The 19,113-nt window shown below is 36.3% G+C and overlaps 2 protein-coding genes across 3 annotated transcripts; both read left to right on the forward strand.

The window, feature by feature from the left end:
* Nucleotides 1-6,018: 6,018 nt before the first annotated feature.
* Nucleotides 6,019-7,360, forward strand: LOC133682003 (small ribosomal subunit protein uS14z/uS14y/uS14x-like). Of its 2 annotated transcripts, XM_062105226.1 has the most exons (3): nucleotides 6,044-6,205; nucleotides 6,602-6,701; nucleotides 7,186-7,360. In XM_062105226.1, the coding sequence occupies exons 1-3, from the start codon at nucleotides 6,144-6,146 to the stop codon at nucleotides 7,192-7,194; spliced, it is 171 nt and encodes a 56-aa protein (XP_061961210.1). In that variant the 5' UTR covers nucleotides 6,044-6,143; the 3' UTR covers nucleotides 7,195-7,360. The 2 variants fall into 2 exon arrangements, with proteins under 2 accessions (XP_061961209.1, XP_061961210.1); XM_062105225.1 differs by lacking the exon at nucleotides 7,186-7,360 and having other exon boundaries at nucleotides 6,019-6,205; nucleotides 6,602-6,827.
* Nucleotides 7,361-11,276: 3,916 nt separating this feature from the next.
* On the forward strand, nucleotides 11,277-13,949 carry LOC133683177 (uncharacterized). Its single transcript, XM_062106719.1, has 3 exons — nucleotides 11,277-11,839; nucleotides 13,337-13,398; nucleotides 13,523-13,949. The coding sequence occupies exons 1-3, from the start codon at nucleotides 11,743-11,745 to the stop codon at nucleotides 13,718-13,720; spliced, it is 357 nt and encodes a 118-aa protein (XP_061962703.1). The 5' UTR covers nucleotides 11,277-11,742; the 3' UTR covers nucleotides 13,721-13,949.
* The last annotated feature ends 5,164 nt before the right edge of the window (nucleotides 13,950-19,113 follow it).

Raw genomic sequence — 19,113 nt, forward strand, 5'->3', positions numbered from 1 at the left:
CTTTTGCTACCAATCTTGCTTTGAATCGGATGTTGTCTTTTCCAGGATTACCTTCCTTCTTGGCATATACCCACTTGCAACCAATTGTCTTCTTTCCTTTAGGGAGTTGTACCAAATCCCAAGTCTGATTCTTGTGGAGAGATTTCATCTCTTCATCCATTGCCTCGTTCCATTTTGCACTTTCTACACTCTGTACTGCTTCTTTGTAGGTGTAGGGGATTCCATCATCAATCACTGGAAGTGCATAAGCCACCATGTTACAATACCGAGCAGGTTTCTTGATAACCCTTTTTGGTTTACTCGTTGCAATGGATTCTTGTTGTGTGGTTGCTGGAGTTGTTGCATCCTCTTCATCTGAACTTTCATCTGAATCTCCTTCAGTAGGGATTGTCTGAACAGTCTTTATAGGGATGACTGAAGTCTCCAACTCCACCTGTTGTGCATCACCAGACTGTTTTTCCTTCTCCTGTGATTTCTCTTGCTGTAACATGCCAGACTCATCAAAAGTGACATCTCTACTCAAAATCACTTTCTTTGATTCAGAACACCAGAGTCTGTAACCTTTCACTCCTCCACTAAAGCCCAAAAATATAGCTTTCTTGGCTCTAGGCTCTAGCTTGGACTCAGTAACATGATAATATGCTGAGCAACCAAATATATGCATAGAGTCATAATCATTTGCAGGAGAGCCTGACCATACCTCCAAGGGGGTTCTTCCATTTAATGCTGCTGAAGGTAACCGGTTAACAATATGACGAGCATAGTTTAATGCCTCGCCCCAGAACACTTTGCTTAGTCCTGAATGTGATAGCATACATCGGACTTTCTCCACCAATGTGCGGTTCATGTGTTCTGCTATTCCATTCTGCTGTGGTGTTTTGCGAACAGTAAAATGTCGTTTGATCCCTTCATCCTGACAAACTTCAAAGAAAGGATCTGAAGTGTACTCACCACCATTATCTGATCGAAGAGTCTTAACTCTCCTTCCAGTTTGAGTCTCCACCATTTTCTTCCATTTCAGAAAGATATCAAGGACCTCATCCTTGTGTTTCATCATGTACACCCATACTCGTCTTGAGAAATCATCAATAAAAGTAACAAACCAACGATTACCTCCAATAGATTCATTCTTTGAAGGTCCCCATACGTCTGTGTGAACATAATCTAGGATCCCTTTTGTGTTGTGTACCGCAGTGCCAAACTTGACCCTTGTCTGTTTTCCAAGAACACAATGCTCGCAGAACCCATGCTTCCCAGTCTTGGCGCCTTTTAATAGACCTTGCTTGACTAATCCTTGCAAAGCCTTTTCACCAGCATGCCCTAAACGCATGTGCCAAAGTCTGGAATTATCTGCTTCATCATCTTCTATGCTTTTGGAGACAGCTGCTGTACCAGTAACTGTAGATCCATCCAGGAAATATAAGTTTCCTTTCCTCGTGCCTCTTAAGACAACTAATGCACCACGGATTGCTCTCAGAACTCCACCATGCATGATAATCTTATAACCACTGGATTCTAGGACTCCAAGTGAGAAGAGATTTTTCTTCAAACCAGGTACATACCGTACATCTGTTAGTGTCTTGACTACCCCATTATGCATCTTCAGATGGATAGTCCCAATCCCTTTGATCTCACTAACATCATCATTACCCATCAACACAACTCCTCCATCGAACTCCTCGAGTCTCGAGAATAAGTGCTTGTTAGGGCACATGTGATAGGAACATGCAGAATCAAGAATCCATTCACCATAATGGTTTTCTGGTGATGAGACCATGAATGCAGAGTCTCGTTCATCCTCATCTCGTGCAACGTTCACAGTTGGTTCATCTTTTTCCTTGTTGCCCTTAATTGGACAATCTTTCTTCCAGTGCCCTTTTTTGTGACAAAAGGCACACTCATCTTTTGCAAGATATCGTCTGTTTGATGATTCTCCTCTGGATTTTGAGCGAGATCTCCCTCGCCCTCGAAATCTTCTGGGGTTTGTTCTGCCTCTAACTGTCAATGCTTCTGACGTTGACTCCTTGTGAACAATCTGGTCCTTCTTCCGGTACTCATTGTTCACCAAAGCATTGGACACATCAATGAATTTAATCTTTTCTTTACCATACAGTAAAGTGGTGACAAGATGTTCATATGTGTCAGGCAGTGAATTTAATAACAGTAGAGCTTTATCTTCATCATCAATTTCCACATCTAAATTCTTCAAATCAGCTATCATTTTATTGAAATCATTCAGATGCTCATTCATAGAAGTACCTTTCTTGTGCTGAAAACGGAAGATCCTTTTCTTCAAGTAGAGACGATTCTCTATACTCTTCTTCATAAACTTGTCCTCCAGTGCTTGCCATAATTCCTTTGCAGAGTTTTGTTCTGAAAAGGCGTACTTCTGATCCTTTACAAGACAAAGTCGGATGGAGCTGCAAGCCAGCCGATTTATCCTTTCCCAGCTTTTATCATCCAGATCCTCTGGTTTATCTTCTAGAGTGAAATCTAAATTCATTTGGACAAGCATATCCATGACTTCACATTTCCACATGCCAAAATTACCTTTCCCATCAAACTTCTCCACCTCAAATTTGGTATTTGATACCGGGATGTATTGTGGAGGTATACTAGCATTCCCCACTGATTTTTCTTCTGAAATATCAGCCATTATGACGTCTTTGGATTACAAATGGAATCCCGAACTTGTTAAAACACACACTTTTATGCTCAAAAGTGCCAAAACAGTAACTTCGGTATGCTGTTTAACAAAACGGACACCACGGTTGCGTCCGGAATGGTTGAAAATGCTAGGAACCAACTTGACTCGGCCAAAAACGGGTCAAAAAATCACTGAGTTGGCTAAAAAACCAATCTGACCGAGTTGACTCAAGAAAGGAATATTCTGTCTCTGATAAAGAATATTCTGTCACAGGAATATTCTCTTACTGTTAACGGAATATTCTTATTCTGTCAAGAGAATATTCTGCCACTGTTGGATGACGTGGCTGATGACGTGGCTGATGACAGGGCGATGTGGACCCTCTGTTGATGACGTGGATGATGACTCAGCGCCTACGTGTCGGATGACGTGGCTGTCTTCTCAGACGAGAATTCCGGCACTGACTGGTTTTTCCGGCGGTTTTCCGGCGAAACTTCGGCGAGCTCTACAGGGCTCGTTTCAACTCCGATTTCGACGATCTTTATATCGCCGGACTCGTATCGACGAGAGGAATCTCCGCAGCTGGTCAAAATCAAGATCTGAGAACTTTGAAAATTCTGCAACTTTGAACAGAGAGCTGAAAAACGTGTTTTTCTGTGTTTAAGCTTCCCTAATGCTCTGATACCAATTTGTTGTGCATACTGGACCGAAAGCAAACATAAATAAAACACAAACAAGCAGATTTTACGTGGTTCCCCAAAACCGGGTACGTCCACGGAGACAGCAGATTGTATATTATTGAAGGAATGATACAAACACTCAACTCAACCCAATACAACCCACAAAATCAGTGTTTCACTCTAACACTCTTCTCTCTCAACTCTACACTTGCACTCACCACTGCACTCTCTATTCTCTCTCCCTCGTTTCTCACTTCTGTCTTCTATCTTATATCTACATGAGAAGGGGAAGCATCAATATAATGGCTGAAAAGGAGAGAGTGGTTGGAAAGGAGAGGGTGGTTGAGGGTTGTTGAGAAAAAATATTAACAATTGCTACAACTATGTGCAAGCTAGCTTTTTTAAAAAACCTTTGGAGCTGTTATAGGTCTTCCGCGGGGCCGTACTGCTCATTTTGATGATTTCTTTGCCTAGCCAGTGCTGCAGCTAATTAAAACAGCCTCGAACAGAAGGCCCCGCTGGATTTTACTGCTGCAACATGATAATTTAAACCAAGCCAGGCACTGTCTTTACATGTTTGCTTTATTGTTTATTTTCTTCCAAAAAAACTGGGCCTCAACCGTATGTTAGGACATGAGATGGCTTTCAATTCGTTTCACTCTACATCCCTCGCTTTAGTGATGGGAGATATGTCAACTTGCCCGTAGACCTATTTATATTTGCATATTTCTCTTATCCTTTGGTCTTTGGCGTTCCTGAATGACTGTTCTGGTACCAACTCAGGTGAAAGCGGCGATGAGATAGTAGCTAGATTGCAGCGTGACCTCCTTCCAACTCTGAGGAATGGTCTTTTGTAGTGGCCAGCATGTGATTTTACGACATATAAATTTGTGCCCGTTCATCTACAGGTATATATGGGTCCTTTTCTTTCCTATATATGAAAATTTGTATGAGCCTAATTTCTATGACTCGGAGGTAATTTGTATATTTCTTTGCTAACATATGGGATTTCCGGTAATGCTTATGACAGCCATTGATGAACAGTATTTGTACATATGTGTGGACAATCTATTTAACATATATGGCAAGCTCAAAGGAAGCGAGCAAGGATTAATCCTCAGATTTGGACTTTAAATGCTGCACATGTTTCCCTGTTTGAGTTATAGGAGAAGAATGCAACGGCTTTACCCCTTTTGCTGGTTCAAGATAATTTAGGCATTGAAATTAGATCAAATTATTGCTTGTAGGTATTCCTTTTAGCTCTAGATAATCATGCTCGTGTCGTGAAATTTAAAGCTTAGATCCTATTGTATAGGATTCTTGATCATTGGAGTTGGAATACATGCATTCATGCTTGCACCTTCTCATATCTCTCCCTATCCCTTTTTTAAGCAGACTGTTCTAAGAATTTTGTAGATAATTAAATTTTTATTGGCTGATACTAATGGATGATGCCCGTTCATCGGCCAAGAAAATTTACTTGGCAGGCATTGCCAACATACAAAGGTAACTTGATGCGTGCAATGATTTGATTATAGTATATTAAGAAAAAAATAAAAGGGTGAATAATTTTACTTCGGTCTGATTTTGAGTTAAAAAACATAACCAAACTAAAATTTATAATTTTTAAAAATCACAAACCAAATCAACATAACCAGTTGATTCAAACTATTCATTTTAATTCAAGTTTTTTTTTTATTAAAAAAACCTATGTCTATTTAATTGGATTTTCTTGAATTTTTTTTTTGTAATGGGCTCGAGCTTTTCTAAGTTTTTCTTAAGTTTTAATTTACATAGACCATGAGATATGTTTTTTTGTCTTCCCAACTCGCTTTTTTTTGGGTCATGGCTCAATTTAACTATATAACAATTAACTTTAATTTTAATTTTGTGGGAGTGCAAATCAGTTTAGTTTGGTTTAGTCAGTTTTAACATTTTAAAATTAAAAGTAAATTAAATATTTTTAAAAAAATTATTTTAAAATTAATTTTATTTTCTTGGTTTAATTTTTTATTCATTTTTTTTCTCACCCCTGAAAAAATTATGTTTGGCATGCTCTTACGGGATTGTACACTATGAATTCCTACATTTGAAACAACGACTAGACCCAATATGTAGCATAGTCATAATTTTTTAAGTGGATCAACCAGCCATACACAATCAACTTAGAAAATGACAAATTGCTAATTATAAATCAATTCACACCAATAATTTAAATACTATAATAAAAAATCAAACTCATATTTAAAGTAAAATACATAGAATAAAACTATTTATACTTAAATTACCTAAAAAACGGGGTGTTTTCTTTGTTGGGAACAATGCAATTCATAAAATTTGTTATTAAAAACAATGCAATCCAATATTTTTTTAATACAAAAGTTGCTGTATATGGATTTTCCTATCTTTATTTATAATTAAATATATTATAAGAAATTAATCACCATCATTCGTCATTTTTTTGGAAAATATCTGTTTATAAAAAAATTAAGGATTAAATCATAGTTAAATTAAATTAAATATTGACATAATAAAATTCAATGTACTCGATTAAATTTTAATAACCTAATAATTTTTTAGCCGGGTTAATATTAAGGATTTTTTTTTAAATAAAACAATATCGTTATAATTTATCTAAATATACCGATTATTGATCCAAGCCCGTGTAGTTTTCCAAGTCAGTTGTGACAACTATGAAATGACCTATAAAAGCAGCAACATATCGCCTCCCAAGTAAAAGAAATCGCGGTCAGGGTTTTTGGCACTTGAGAGCGGCGCAGCGAGTCAGGCATTACTCCGTCGATCACAACAACTAGATGGGCCACTCAAATATTTGGAACTCGCATCCCAAGAACTACGGTCCTGGATCCCGAACCTGGTATTTTATGGAACTCGGCTTCTCTTTGTTTTTTTTTTACTGCCATCTTGATTTGATGATTCCCGTGTTGTTTTAGTTTAATGTCCTGTCTTCTTTTTGATTTGGTGTTCGATGTCTGTATGCTATCTATTTTCGTTGGTTAGTTTTCAAATTTGAAAGAACAACTCATGAAATCCATATTTGCTCAAGTTTGTGCTTAGGTTTGATGTTTTTCTTGATTGCCTTGTTTGTTTAGGTCCTTGTAAAATGATGGTGATCCCTTTTAGGTCAAGATATTGTATTTTTTTTTCTTTTGATTATCTAGTTGCTATGTGGACTAAATCTCTTTCCTGAGTGAATTTCACGTCCTAACTTTATTTAGTTAAGGATTTTGATTTGAAATCTCCTTGTTGGCAGCCGAGTGTGTGGAAACCCTCATGGGATAATCAGGAAGTATGGACTGATGTGTTGTAGGCAGTGCTTCCGCAGCAATGCGAAGGAAATAGGCTTCATCAAGGTAAGACCACATAAATATTTGTTAATTCTGTTATTTTTATTTTTACATTTATTTTTGTTGGCTCATACAGTCTTATGGTTGCTGCATGAACTGTTTTCGGAATGCCTTTAATTTTGGATTGGTAAATAGTTCTTGTCATACAATTTTGAACTCTAGAGATCCTTTATTTTCTGATAATTTTTACAATGAACTGTTTGTTTAGATAAATCCCATAAGTTAGAATGAAGCAAAACAGGAACCAATTCGACTTGGCTCGAATTTGTAGTGGCCTCTTTTATTATGCAAGGTTCATGGTTTGAACTCTCCCTAGAGTATTCGAGCCTTCAACCGTCATCTCTTTGCAAAGGAAAAAGGAATAAAATAGGAGCAATTTTCGTACTAAATTCTTTGAAGTGTGGGATTGCCATAGATTAGTCCGCATTGTCGTTGCTAAATTTGTTTATTAAGTGAGGTGAGACATATTTGTATTTGTTTCTGACTGCAGTACCGCTGAATGGAGAACTCGTTGATATCTGTTTTTGAAGGCTCTGTCTGAAATATGGTGTGCGGGAGTTTTATCTTCCTTTTCTTTTATCATCTCCAGTGATGTAATCTACTGAATTCTGAAGTTTTAACTATATTGTCTTGTGTTATTTTTAGAAAGGAATTTGTTTAGAGTATTTTGATTTGTATTTTCATTTCATTTGTAGCACGCTGTTTATGTTTTGTGATGGTTTCTCCTTTGTTTAGAGTTCTGTTTTAACATTAGCCAATCCTGGGGATTTACCGATGTGGTTTTTGGTCTAAGCATGCACTTGTTCAACAGAGTTGTATAAAGAGGAACCCTACCCAGATACCTTATTGAACTGATGTTCAAGTACCACATGGTAATTCTTGCAACCTTAGCTCAGACAGTGGAAATTTTTTGGTTCGCCTGGATGGCCTTGTGGTGTTAGGTTCCTGTGTCACCCGACCCATTCTTTTGATCGTACCTGTTTGGTATTGTGGTTAAGTTGGCAAAAAACAAATGGAGTCAGAAGTAGGTGTTTGGTAACCCTTTCCAAACCATGTTTTTGAAAACTTGGTACACTTAAAATCATGGTTTTTACAAAAGCTGAAATTTGAGGCTTTTTTAAAACCATGGTTTTAGATTCAAATCATGGTTTTGAAAACAGAATCCCAAATGAAACCTAAGTCAGCTGGGGCCAGGTTACTATCAAAGTCGTGTTTCCAAAAGTAATTTAGCCTGGCATTCAACCTGTTAAAGCAATTTACCAAGTTCTTTCATAACTCTTATGTTTCATATTGTTAGTTAAATTTCTTTGCATCATGATAAATGACTATCCTCCGCCAAGAATTACACAAATAATTCAATTTAATGCAAAACGGCAAGACTTGGAATTGTGAATTTCTTAATTGTAATGTACTGCTTATCCAGTTAAACGTGATTAGTGAAGGAAAACAAGTTCCAAATGTGAAATAGCCAAATGGTCATGCCGCTTGGCGCGCGCGCGCGCGGGGTCAAGAACGCTATTGTCAATGACCAAGTGCACTTGAGGGTCTAGCTGCTGTGGTCAATCGTGTGACTTGTTCCGCCCCCGTCCCGGGTTCGACCCTCTATGTGCACGCCTGTCACCCTCGCGGTGCTTTACCTGCTCCTGGGCTTGCAGGATGTCTAGTGGGATGTGGGGAATAGTCGTGGTGCGTGCAAGCTGGTCCGGACATCTCATGTAAATCAAAAAAAAAAAAAAAGTGTACCCCGAAGCTTGTAAAAAGGTATAACGTGGTTGCCAAATTCAATGAAATTGAAATAGAGGCCCTTAACCAGCTATGATCCAAGAAGTTTTTGGAAAATTCTTTCTGGCATATAAGAAATAGAAACAACTGAAGAGATGGGCTGTACCACTAGGATATATCTCGTAATTTTGCAGTCAAAATTGCTACCCTTATCTTTTTTCTTTAAGCAAATGAGAAATTATGAACAGAGCACGCACCAGTGATACACACACGCTCGATTTTATTTTGCCTGCTTGTATTGCATGGCTTTGTATTGGGGGCTCACTGTGTAATTCACTCACCACCCTCGATTTTGATGCCTGCTGGGGTCTGGTTACTAGCAAGGTCGTGTTTCCAAAAGATTGCTTGAACATGCAAGTCCCAGGTATTCGTGCCGCTGTCTGAACTAGATGAATTATTAGCCGCTTCTATTTCTTACACAGAAAATAATTTTGAATAATCTACGATTGTTAAAATAGGAACTTGGCCGTCTTATGTTGGAAAGAAAAGAAAACCATAAAATAACCAGGAAAAACAAAGAAAGAAAATATAAATATCCGAAAATACCTACGAAATGTAATAAATAAATAAATAACATCTCCAGGGTATAATTCAGGGACCTTTTCGACTTCAACTGGTCAATATGGCTCTTAGAACATCATGATAAAATTTAAACACTATAAAAAATTATATATATTTTTGTTAAAAAAAATTCATTTGACACGTATGAACTTTTTGATGGATTTAAACTTGTAGCCATTCTATGACAAATCCATATCTGATAGCTTAAATCTGCCGAGTCTCTTGCATCAATTCGACTCGACCAGGTCAAATGAATTACTAACAAGATTTGTATCTGAAACACTCCTGGCCCAGATAGAGAATGAGCCTAAATTGCAAAAACAGAACCCACAGCCTATGATACTTCCAACCTTGAAATTGCCCTAGTTATTTACGATCTGTTTCTTACACGCTCACAATGCCCTTACGGGAGCTCTGTTTGCTTGTTGTGATTTTGATGTGTGATAGGCTTACAAGCTTACAAGACTTGGTTATGTAGTTAGGCTTGTAGACGAAGGTAGTTTTGATATTACTAGAAATGGATTGATTCATGATCCATTCAGATGAATAGTCTAATATATATGTGAATGAACAAGTGAAATAAATCTAGATATAGAACAAAGTTCGGAATAACTAAGATTGATTAACTTTTTTCAAATTAATGATAATATAAAATCTGATTATTGGAGTGAATTTAAATTTTTATAAGTGATATTAACGCTTCGTTGAATCAACCGTTAGATATTTCAGAATTACATTTTGAATATTGATGTTTCTGATATGATAATTTTTAATATTTTTTCTATATTTTTTTGGATTCAGTGTTTTAATTTAGATTATTTATTTATTTTATTTATGTTTTTTAATTCTTTGTTAATTTTTTTAACCTATTTAAAGTTTTTTGTAACCTCTTAGAGAAAAAACACCCACAGTATACATTTATTTTCAGACAATAAAAATGATGAATTGAGGATTCACGTAATCCATTAATCTTCTGTATCTTTCTCTTGTGATTTCTTGCCGTTACTGTACAGTGTAGCTTCCGCCTGCGCAATAGTTTTTTGCGTCCCTTCGCAGTTCCAATTATGAAGACCTGTGATGCATTAAATTGGATCAAATTTCCCATTAAATATTAATCTTGTTAAATCTTGATCTTCAATCAGTTGTCAGCTTCTCGCTTTCATCTTCCCCATCAACAATGTCGGGTCTCTGTCCCGTATTTCGTGCTTTGAAAGGCTTTGCCCGTACTTCGATGACTCTTCTGTGAAGAAAGAGAAGAATTTCAAGTCAAAATTTAATGCTTCTATCATATATATATATATATATATATAGATCGGCTGGCTGCTTGCCTTCCATTATGGATATTCGACGTCCTGCTCTTGGCTTTTAAGGAGTTATAAATTGTTACTGCAAATTTTGACCAAGATAACTTTTAGTTGTCGTTTCCCAGATAAGAGAGAGAACCACAAGCACATCAAAATTCTGAATAATAATTCTGATATCCAAAAGAGCTCACAAAGTGACTTTAAATTGCTAGGATTGAAAATTTTGTTAATTTTTTAATATTTCGAAAATAAAAAATTATACGAACTAAAAACAAAGGTCTAAATATATAATAGGATTTGGTGTCTTGAAAAACCTCAAACATCATATCTTGATGCCTGCGACATGCATCTCTTGCATTAAAAATGTTATGATATGCACAAAAACATCGCAAATCCGACTGAACTATTGTTTCCTTAATTTCATCCTTGCGCTGATATGTCTTGCCAAGGCAGTTCAGCATCGTCACTACTCCAAAATACCCTGGATTAGCATGTCATTAGAAGAGGGTTTTACATCGTTCATCCAACTGTAGAATTTGACTCTTTAGTTAGTGAGATCAGTGCTCTTCTTGAGCTGAAAGAACTGGAGCAGCTTTCCAGTTAAGGAAAAATAAGATCTCTAGCTAGTTCAGTAAATAAAATTGCTTAACATCTCATAGATTTTCTTTTCTTGATTGCCAAGGAGTATTCGGATCATTGACTAACTTAGCCCCCAAGGAGATGTAAGAGCTGGAACTTCGTATCAATGATCCCCTTGGAGGGTTGGTCCAAGTGTTAAACGAGTTTACTTTCTTCATAGTTATAGCATCAAATTTAATACGAAACTCCTAGCAAAAAAGCAAATGGTGTCGTTTGATAAACAAGGTGATGCATGGCGGTTTGGTGCAAAATTGCTTTTGCTTTGCTGTCAGGACTCAGGAGCAGCAGAGGACGTGCCTGACGGCTCGCATTCCACCACAACTCTTTCGAAATCTGCATTAATTTCTTTCATTCATTCCTCACTGTTCTCTTCTACACTAAAAAGCATACAACACAAAGACAAAACCCCAATTTACTCCCTTCCTGCATCTCTCTAGCAATGTGAGACAATGATGCCCACATGCTTTCTTTTATTGTTCACTTAACCTCATAAAAACAACGCATTCTCTTTTTTTAATTTCCTAGACATGGGCTCTTACCCTTTTACTCCTTATCTCCACTGATTTTCTGGAAGACTTTCTTGCTCTCTCAATCTTTTGTGACGAAAGCTGATCAGCGATCATCCCTTTTCTTCTGGTCTTATCTGTGGGCTTACTTGCATACTAAGGGGCTGTAAGGTGTCTTCTTAAGGAAGATTCTACAGTTAGGTTCGAGGAGACAGGCTTTTGTTTGTGTGTCCTTTCTGTTATTTTCAATACATTATGAAGGTTTCTGGTCTCTGGATTTTGTACTTGATGGTTGGGACAGCCTTAATGTTCCTTAACTGCTCATCAGGCACGACTTGCTTGGCAATTACTGGTAAGTGCCTAAGTGGTACTACTAACTATTTTCAGCTCCACTTGTGGTTTTGTTTGCATCATCGTACTATAAGACAAAGACATTGGCAGAAAATTTTTCTGATTTCATGTAGGATCTTGTAGAGATTCTCATTCTCATTGTCTTCTCTTAATTTGGTTGTTGGGTTTTGATTCTTGACATTGCTTGCTCTTTTTATTGCATGTTCACATTTGGTTCTCACAATTAGGAAACAGATTGAGAAAATAATGCAATGATAACCTTTTTGTGCGTGGAGATATGTTTTCAATGATCGATACCTAAAATGAGTTCGGTCCCTCTTCACTACGAATTGTCAATGTCAAGGCTATGATTCTGATCTCTGTAATTGAAGCAGAACTGCTTGTTTTCTTTCACCTATCAATTGCCGAAGTCACACTAAGAAATCAGGGCTTGCAATACAAAATCCTTGTGTAGCTGAGTCCCTGCTTTTACTTAAGAGTCGAATTTCGTGATCCCTATTGGGTTGTTCTATCATCATACCAGCAGCATTTATTGTTGTAGTTAGCCGTCATGACAAATCAGGTGAAAGTATACATAGAAAATCCAAATCATGCCCGAGTAAAGCTTCTTAAATCCCAAATATTTATCAAGTAATCAATATATTTAATCATTAATGTGCTTGAAGTAAGTTAATTGAACACAGGCATTTCTGCAACTCGACAGACTGGAGAGTACTGTTAAATAATATTCGTCGGTGGCCGAAATTCTTTTTAAACATGGAGCGCTGGGTGGATTCTATTATCAGGCGCATTGATTTATGCAAAAATGAATTCTTAGTTCAAAGGCTTGTGTAACCAAAGGAAGACTAGCCACTAGATACAAAAATAAAGAAGAGGTTGTATTCATCTGGCACCTGTCGTTGTTCTTGAATGGATCCTTGGTTGTAGAGACTGAATAGTTAGCAGAAGAGTGAATAATATGTATTTGTTGTCTTGTAATCATGCTGCAACTTAAGGGTCGGTCCAGAATATGCTGGCTTCAAATCATAGGATTCTTTGAACAATTGGAAATCTTTTCCAGATACAACTTGTGAATTGTGATTGCATTTTAGTATCTTTCCTCTAAATAACACTCTAGTCTAGAGTGCGCATTGTGCAGCAAGGACCGCAACAATTATACATTTGTGGGCAATTAGTCCTTGGACACAACAATTTTTTGGCCATTTCTTGTATTCTTTGCCTTTCCAACAGTGGATAAGGGTTATCAAACCTTGTATGATCAAATTACATGTTATGTGGAGTCTTTTGGAATTCATGTCAGTGATTACGCTGTGGATTTGGTGCACGAGATATTGTAAGATGGTTTTTTCAGAGAGAACTGCGTCAGCGGGGGAAACCGCGAAATTGTGCAATGATGCCGAAACTCCAATTTTTGAATTGTGCTTAATTATCATTGGTTAGCAGGAACCAATGGCTAGTGAACATGCTAACACTATGTTATTCCTGAATGTAATTCCAGATATGGTCTTCACTGACTCTCGTGGTAGCATGACAATGGCAACAACAAGCAGGAAGCTCAAGGTACATTCACTGTAGGCAAAAAAGGGCACATAGGCTAAAAAGAATCATTCATTTTGCTTTAATTATGAATATGCAACAAACTAATTAACTGATCCCTTTTTATTCTTATCCTATGAAACTGCAGGAAAATGGCTATGATCTGAAAGATGATGTTAAGACCAGTGCACACAACGTGAACCTGGAAGATTACCACCCTATCGATCCAGTTCCAAGTTCAAAAGCTTCCATAAAACCTGGTCCTATTGAGCATGGCACTCCTCTTAACCCATATATTCCCAAGCCTTCTCCTCCTGGTCCTGGTCATCCAAAACCCTTGGGTTAGCTTGGTGAACATACTCATTTCTCAAAAATGATGTAGCCCTTAATCTCTATCTGGTGTTTTGTGTACGTGCCTTGCCTGTTTTAATGTCTACGTATAGCCAACTCATGTATCCTGCTTTGCTTGGTTTGAATTTTCTTGTAATTTGATGGTGTTCTTGGGATTTGCTATCCTTCAACAATAACTCTAATGTTTATGCAGTGAATTAATGGAGTAAGATCGCTTTCTTCCCTGAGTGGAATAATGATTAACAGATCTTGCTGCTTTGTTCGTTAATTATATTACTTGCTTACACTTCGTTATCCATATCTGTGGCCTGAAAGAGATGCTCAAGCTCGTTTCCTAATCTATGGTTGGTCACTTTAACCTACCACGCACCTTTTTAGATTTGTTAAAAGCTTCTTCTTGTGCTCTTGTATCCTTTTTCTTATAACTGGAAAGCTTGAGTTACAAGTCGGAAGAGTTGGTTTCAATACCGGATTAATGGCCGGGTTTTGAACAAGTTATTGGGTCAACATGAAACATGAATTTTTAACTAGGTCAGTGAATTTTTATTTTTTTTGTTTTTTTTTCAGCTTGGAATAGTCTAGATCCTAAGTTGACCAGTTAAATGGATCTGGCTTGATTAGTATCCATTACAATTCGAAAAAAAATCTAAATATTCTGATCAAATTCATAGAATCAAAATCAGAGAATCAATCACGTTTAATAGCTGTAGTGTATACGCTTTATTTATCTACGAGAATTGTTCATGAAGGAAATGAAAAAGAAAAAAGAAAATATCTTTATTAACTTGAGTGCTAACGAAGGAACAGACGTTTTTCATAGAGGTCCTTGTATAAATTAATTTCACAAGCATGCAAAATGCTCGTAGCGTCCAAGTCCTGATTCATAGACCTCAAACTCGTCCATTTCAGTTCAAGAAAGGTTTAAGCAATTTAACCTTAATTAATATAAGCTTTGCCTACTGATCATTCCTCCCTGGCCGAAGAATCTGGGGATTCCAGCACAAGCACCAGCGTTGCATCTTCACCTAGCTATAAGCATTATTTATGAGACCTTCAATCAATAGCTACTCCATTTCTAACTTTACATCTACTTTTGTTTTTGCAATTCTTGGCGACTGATATTGCTTGAAGTTTAATATTTTCCCTGAATATTATACTGAGAATTATACCTACTAAGCAACTAGCAGAAAGCAAGCCAAAAACATGGAGAGAATACTAATCATGTTGTCCCTCTCGAGAGTCCTAGTAAGAATTGAGTGCTAACCATGAACAAGCTTGATCTAGAGGGTGACCAAACCAAACCTAAAAGCAGAAGAAAAATCAAGGAAAGTAGAATTATCCACGCACCAACCCTCATTGACCAGACCCAAGAACAAAAACGATACCTTCTTCTCCAAGCTAAATCTTATTTACCATCCAATTTTTCCCATCAATCAACGTCTCACCTAGCTAGTGCACCAATATTCTCCTAGCTCATTCTCTCTTCACAATCTCTCAATGAGAAGATAGAGAGTATCATGATAAGACTTGCAAAAGAGAGCCCCAATTAACCATCATTTAGTCCATACGTGCTGTCTCACTCTTTTTTCTTCTTTTCTTCTCTGGGCTTGCTAGTGGAAAGATGAGCATCGTACTCATTAAAGCAATTGGACCAAGGAAAAAAGCCATTCATCCTAACTCTCAAAGTGGGGCATCGTTCATTAGTTTAGAAACGTTACTTAATGTAAAGCTTGGTTACTTTAAAACCAATTATAATATAAATTGTTGCTTAAGTCACGACACTTTCTAACTCCTAACGATCATGATTTGTTAATAAAGATTTGATTTTAAACTGATTGCCATCTTTTTTAAGTTACTAACGAATTAGCTTGCCTGTAAATCAGTGCAGATGTCAGCTTGGAACCACATGATGTCCTTGTTAACTTTTTAGTTTGCTAAATTATCATTTCATGTTAATGGATTTTAATTATTTTCTTAATTTTTTAAAAAAACTAGTTTTGTAATTTCTATCTCTAGCTAGGAAGCTATCACCGTCCAAACCACCGATTACCATCAATGGAACTAGATCAAAAAAGTTATAACCGAGTGCATATTGCTTAGGTTTCAATGCCCGTGTAAAGCTCTGTTTAGCGTTGTGTTGCAAATTTCTTAGTTTTCAATGCCTGTGTAAAGCTCTGTTTAGCATTGTATTGCAGTATGTTACACAATATATAATATAAATTATATCCTAAAAATCTCATATAGTAGATTAAATTATTGGATTAAAATGATTCTTTAACATAGTATTAGAGCCTTAATGACTAAACGGTTACGAGTTCGAATCTCATCATCCTCATTTATTTGATAAAAATTAAGCATAAAGTAATATAAGTCCGTGCAAGTTTCAAGTTCAAATAACTTTTATTTGAGGGGATGTGTTAAATAATATATAATATCAATCATATTATAGGACCTCACATAATAGTTTAAGCTATTAGATTGAGATGGTTCTTTAATACAATACAAGGCATAATTAAATCTGACGGTACTGTTGTGTTTTACTCCAAAATTGTTTTCTTAAAACTTTAATTTAAAAAATTTATAATTTATAGCTTTTTTTTAAACCGGTGTTTTCAAAGCGCAAATACAAAAACTATCCTAATACCAAAATTACATTAAAATAGAAAAAGAATCATGGGGCACATGAGATCAATAGCCTATATAAAAGGAAGGGAAATATTCATATAGAGAGGCAATTAAGGACAGAAACAGACAGCATGGGACAGGGCATCCTAGAAAGATCAGCTATGCTTTTTTATCCGCCCATGTGGTGTTTTTCTCCTTGATCTTGATCGGAGTGCTTGGGACATCTTTTATTGCAATAAAACAGTGCTAACTACTCACGTCAGGTGCTTGTTAGAGAAAGAAACAACAAGTTGAGGGTGATTCGGTTAGGTTTATCACCATTTTTGCAAGGCAATTAATTAAGCACTTCTGGTGAATGTTTGGAGAGAAGGAAGATTGCTTGCCATGAGTAGTGTTCATAAAGCAATCATTTCCATCTTCATCATCTTAATTGCCTCATAAAATGATATGATGTATCGTTCTCTGTAGTTATAATTCCTTGCCATCTAATCAATAAGATGTTTAATAATTAAAGTTTGCCAATCAAATGCAAATCTTAAACAAAAACCCTAGTTGGGCAAAAAGCTTGTTTGCGTCATTGTTGCCGGCCGGTTTAAGTCACAAGTCATTGATTGATCGATTGCCGGGTCAATCCGCAAATAACATAGTTTTGGAAAATGTTTTTTCATAAACATCCCAGTACTTACGTCTCATTAATTTAGGCTTGAGTTTGATCGAGTGAATATTTAAAATAATTTAAAATAAAACCTGTTTGATTCGAGTTTTAAATATACAAGCTATAAATCGATTTATGGTCAAATTTAATAATTATGGTTTGTACAACTTATGATTTATATGTGAGAGAATTGTTTATAAAGAAAAAGAAAAGGAAAAAGAAAAAAGAGAACATCTTTATTAATTTGAGTGCTAACGAAGGAACAGGCTTTTCCCGGGTGGTCCTTTTATACATTAATTTCACAAGCGTGCAGAGTGCTCGCAGCGTCCAAGTCGTGATTCTGATTCACAGACCTCAAGCTTGTCCATGGCAGTTTGTATAGTTTTTCCATTGCTGCTTAATTTGTTTGCCTAGCTGTAGCAAAAGCTAGCAGGACCAGCGGCCACTAGATCCTGTTCGTTACATAACTGCACACTAAAACTAACTTCCTTTTAGATTTTAATTTAGTGGCACAAAATAATTATCTTAATTATATCAAGCCTCAATTTCCCTTTTATTTCTTCTTCTTCTTCTTCTTCTTCTTTTTGGAGATATAGTAACCTTGGTTATTAAATACGGATTTATGTGACCCGGGGTTGGTTTATGTTTCACCGGAAAAAAAAAGAGAAGTAATCAATTGTGCCCTGATAAAATACTTGAATTAATTAAACTACAACTCAATCAAAACATGCAAGTTTTTATTAAATTAAATTTATATTTGGAGACATGTTACTTAGAGAGAAAAATATTAATTCTGGTATTAATAACTTATTAAAATTTAAAAAATAACTGATTTTGATGGGCAAAAGTGCTTTTTAAGGCCTTAACCACTCTTCAAAGAGTTGGTATGTCAGTTGGAGATGATGAATGTTTAGTAATGTTTAGCTAGGGTGGGTACAGGAACTATAAATTAAATTCATTCAAGTTTAGGGTTGGGATGGAAAGAGGAGAGGCACGCTTTTATTTTTGCCAAAGCTGCCTACCTCTCCCCACCTTTTTCTACAAGGCAGCTAGTTAGTGCGAGTTAAGGCTCAAAATAGCCCTGCATACATATACAGGTCCTACTTCTTTCGAAGAGGCAAGGCAAAGGTGCTTGACTTCGACCTCAGATTTTTAGCTTCCTACAAAGCTGAGAGTGGTGTCTGAATAACTAGTTGCTCATTCACCCGAATTTAACCACGAGGGATAATTATAGAGCTTAAAAAGCACCAAGACATAAAACATTTTTAGCTGGGAAAGTTAATGCTTTCGCGTTTAGTTGTAAGACCCGAATCAAATCTAGTGATTCCTCGATCCAAAGTAATTAACAGACAAATCCAGGTTTTTTTTTAACAAAACAACATTGTTTAAGGGAAAAAAAATACTTAGATTCATATATATCAACTCATCCAATCAACAATCTCAAGTCTTGCACAAGTCTTGCATTTGAGGGCCTAGTTGCTGTGGTCAACCATGTGACTTGTCCCGAGTTCGACCCTTTATATGCACGTCTGTCACTCCCGTGGTGTCTAACTTGCCCCTGAGCTTGCAGGATGTCCAGTGAGCCGTGGGGAATAGTCGTAGTACGCGCAAGCTGGCCCGGGCACCCCACGTAAATAAAAAAAAAAACAAAATCTCAAGTCTTGAGTCCAGTCAACTTAAGTTATTTCATAATACATGTGTTGGTAATATTATGTAAAGTATTTTTATAAAAATATTTTTTAATTGAAAACATATCATGATCGTCACAGTGTGATGACAATGATATTTTTTTTTAAAAAAAAAACATCTATTATATATTAGTATATTAAAATTATAAAAATATATCTAAAAAATATTAATTTATAATTTTTTCAATTAAAGAAAATAAAAGGTAGGGTGCATTACAAAAACAAAATCACCCTGCTTCCACGTATATACTCAAGCTAAGTAGATAAAATGCATGCTAAAGACAAAATAATAATAATAATAATAATACTAAAAGAAAGCACTATGCAAAGTATTTCGAAGGTTAAAAATAATCAAGAATTAATGTGGGGTCCGGGGTGGAAAGAAGTTGGATTGATTTTGATACCACACGGGTTAATAAA

Source organism: Populus nigra, chromosome 2 (assembly GCF_951802175.1).
Source record: "Populus nigra chromosome 2, ddPopNigr1.1, whole genome shotgun sequence".
NCBI classification, from domain to species: domain Eukaryota; kingdom Viridiplantae; phylum Streptophyta; class Magnoliopsida; order Malpighiales; family Salicaceae; genus Populus; species Populus nigra.

Bases quoted from the DNA above. Each gene is read 5' to 3' on its own strand.
- LOC133682003 (XM_062105225.1), top strand. From the start codon at position 6,144: ATGGGCCACTCAAATATTTGGAACTCGCATCCCAAGAACTACGGTCCT. The intron at 6,206-6,601 runs GTATTTTATGGA...CCTTGTTGGCAG, and splicing joins GGTCCTGGATCCCGAACCTG to CCGAGTGTGTGGAAACCCTC.
- LOC133683177 (XM_062106719.1), top strand. From the start codon at position 11,743: ATGAAGGTTTCTGGTCTCTGGATTTTGTACTTGATGGTTGGGACAGCC. The intron at 11,840-13,336 runs GTAAGTGCCTAA...ATGTAATTCCAG, and splicing joins GACTTGCTTGGCAATTACTG to ATATGGTCTTCACTGACTCT. The intron at 13,399-13,522 runs GTACATTCACTG...ATGAAACTGCAG, and splicing joins CAACAAGCAGGAAGCTCAAG to GAAAATGGCTATGATCTGAA.